This window comes from Myotis davidii, unplaced genomic scaffold (assembly GCF_000327345.1).
Source record: "Myotis davidii unplaced genomic scaffold, ASM32734v1 scaffold1182, whole genome shotgun sequence".
Lineage (NCBI taxonomy): Eukaryota > Metazoa > Chordata > Mammalia > Chiroptera > Vespertilionidae > Myotis > Myotis davidii.
Window position 1 is genome coordinate 138,224 of NW_006293525.1, and position 1,613 is coordinate 139,836.

At 45.8% G+C, this 1,613-nt stretch overlaps 1 protein-coding gene and 1 pseudogene across 1 annotated transcript in view; both read left to right on the forward strand.

Annotated features, from left to right (window-relative positions):
* Positions 1–791, forward strand: part of LOC102766359 — a 5,864-nt pseudogene extending 5,073 nt beyond the window's left edge.
* Positions 792–940: 149 nt separating this feature from the next.
* Positions 941–1,613, forward strand: part of LOC102766653 (intron-binding protein aquarius) — a 3,214-nt gene continuing 2,541 nt past the window's right edge. Inside the window, 1 exon segment of the mRNA XM_015566151.1 lies at positions 941–1,578. Coding sequence (XP_015421637.1) covers positions 982–1,578 — 597 coding nt within the window. The 5' untranslated portion in view covers positions 941–981.

Below are 1,613 nucleotides of genomic sequence, written 5' to 3' on the forward strand. Positions count from 1 at the left end.
ACAAACACTTTTGAAATGGTTGTTCGAGGCAGCAAACTCCGGCGTTAACCTATGCCGCCATCTTGGTTCTCTTCCCATTCTTTTTCAAGTGCATCTTGAAAGCAGCATTGGCTGAAACTGCTGGTGGATTTCACTCCATGAACAGACAGTCTTACTGCTTTTTCCTGATCACTGCTTCAATACTTTGGAAGTAGACTTGATACGAAGTCAGTACAGCAGCTTATCTCCCTCCCAATGTGGATGGGCTTACAGCCCGCACGCTTGGAATTAGAATTAAAAAAGACACCTAAGCTAAGAAAATTCTGGAACTTGATTAAAAAGAACCATGAAAAGATGGACCTAGAAGCAAGAGAACAAGCCTATCAAGAAAGAAGATTTCTCTCCCAGCTCATCCGGAAGTTTATCTCTGCGCTGAAGTCAGTCCCACTTTCCGACCTGTCCCTACGGACAAAGTTCATTCTGTGAAAGATTCATTGAACTGATGATTGATCTAGAGGCCCTACCCCCCACAAGGCGCTGGTTTAATACCATCCTGGACGACTCCCACCTCTTGGTTCACTGCTACCTTTCCAGCCTTGTCCATGGGGAAGAGGATGGCCATCTCTTTTCCCAGCTTTTGGACATGCTTCAGTTCTATACTGGTTTCGAGATTAATGCCCAGACTGGGAATGCTCTGACAGAGAACGAGATGGCTGCCATTCACTGTGACAGAATCACTTCTCTACAGGGAGCTGCTTTTGCACATTTCCCTGAACTCCATGGTTTCGCCCTCTCACATGTGGCAGAAGTAGATACTCGGGGATCCTTGGTCAAGTTCTTTGGACCTCTTAGTTCAAATACATTCCACCAGGTGGCATCGTACCTCTGCTTGTTACCAACTCTTCCTAAAACCGAAGACACAACTTTTGATAAAGAATTTCTTCTAGAATTCTGGTATCTCGTCATGAACGTCGAATTTCTCAGATTCAGCAGTTGAACCAGATGCCTTTGTATCCAACTGAGAAAAGCGTATGGGATGAAAATATTGTCCCAACCGAGTGTTATTCAGGGGAAGGTTGTCTTGCTCTTCCCAAGCTAAATTTGCAGTTTTTGACTCTTCATGATTACCTCCTAAGGAACTTTAATCTCTTCCGCTTAGAATCAACTTATGAAATTAGGCGGGACATCGAAGACAGTGTCAGCAGAATGGAGCCTGGGCGGTCTGTGGTATTTGGTGGCTGGGCGCGAATGGCTCAGCCCATTGTGGCTTTCACTGTGGTTGAGGTTGCCAAACCCAACATAGGCGAAAACTGGCCAACCCGAGTTCGTGCAGACGTCACCATCCATCTCAGTGTCAGAGATCACATCAAAGATGAGTGGGAAGGCCTTCGTAAGCATGATGTGTGCTTTTTAATTACTGTGCATCCCACAAAACCGTATGGTACCAAGTTTGACCGGAGGAGACCTTTTATTGAGCAGGTTGGCCTGGTTTATGTCCGAGGCTGTGAAATCCAGGGCATGCTGGATGATAAAGGACGTGTCATCGAAGACGGACCCGAACCCAGACCCAATCTTCGAGGAGAGTCAAGGACATTTAGAGTATCAACAAGATATGACCAATACTATACAAAATG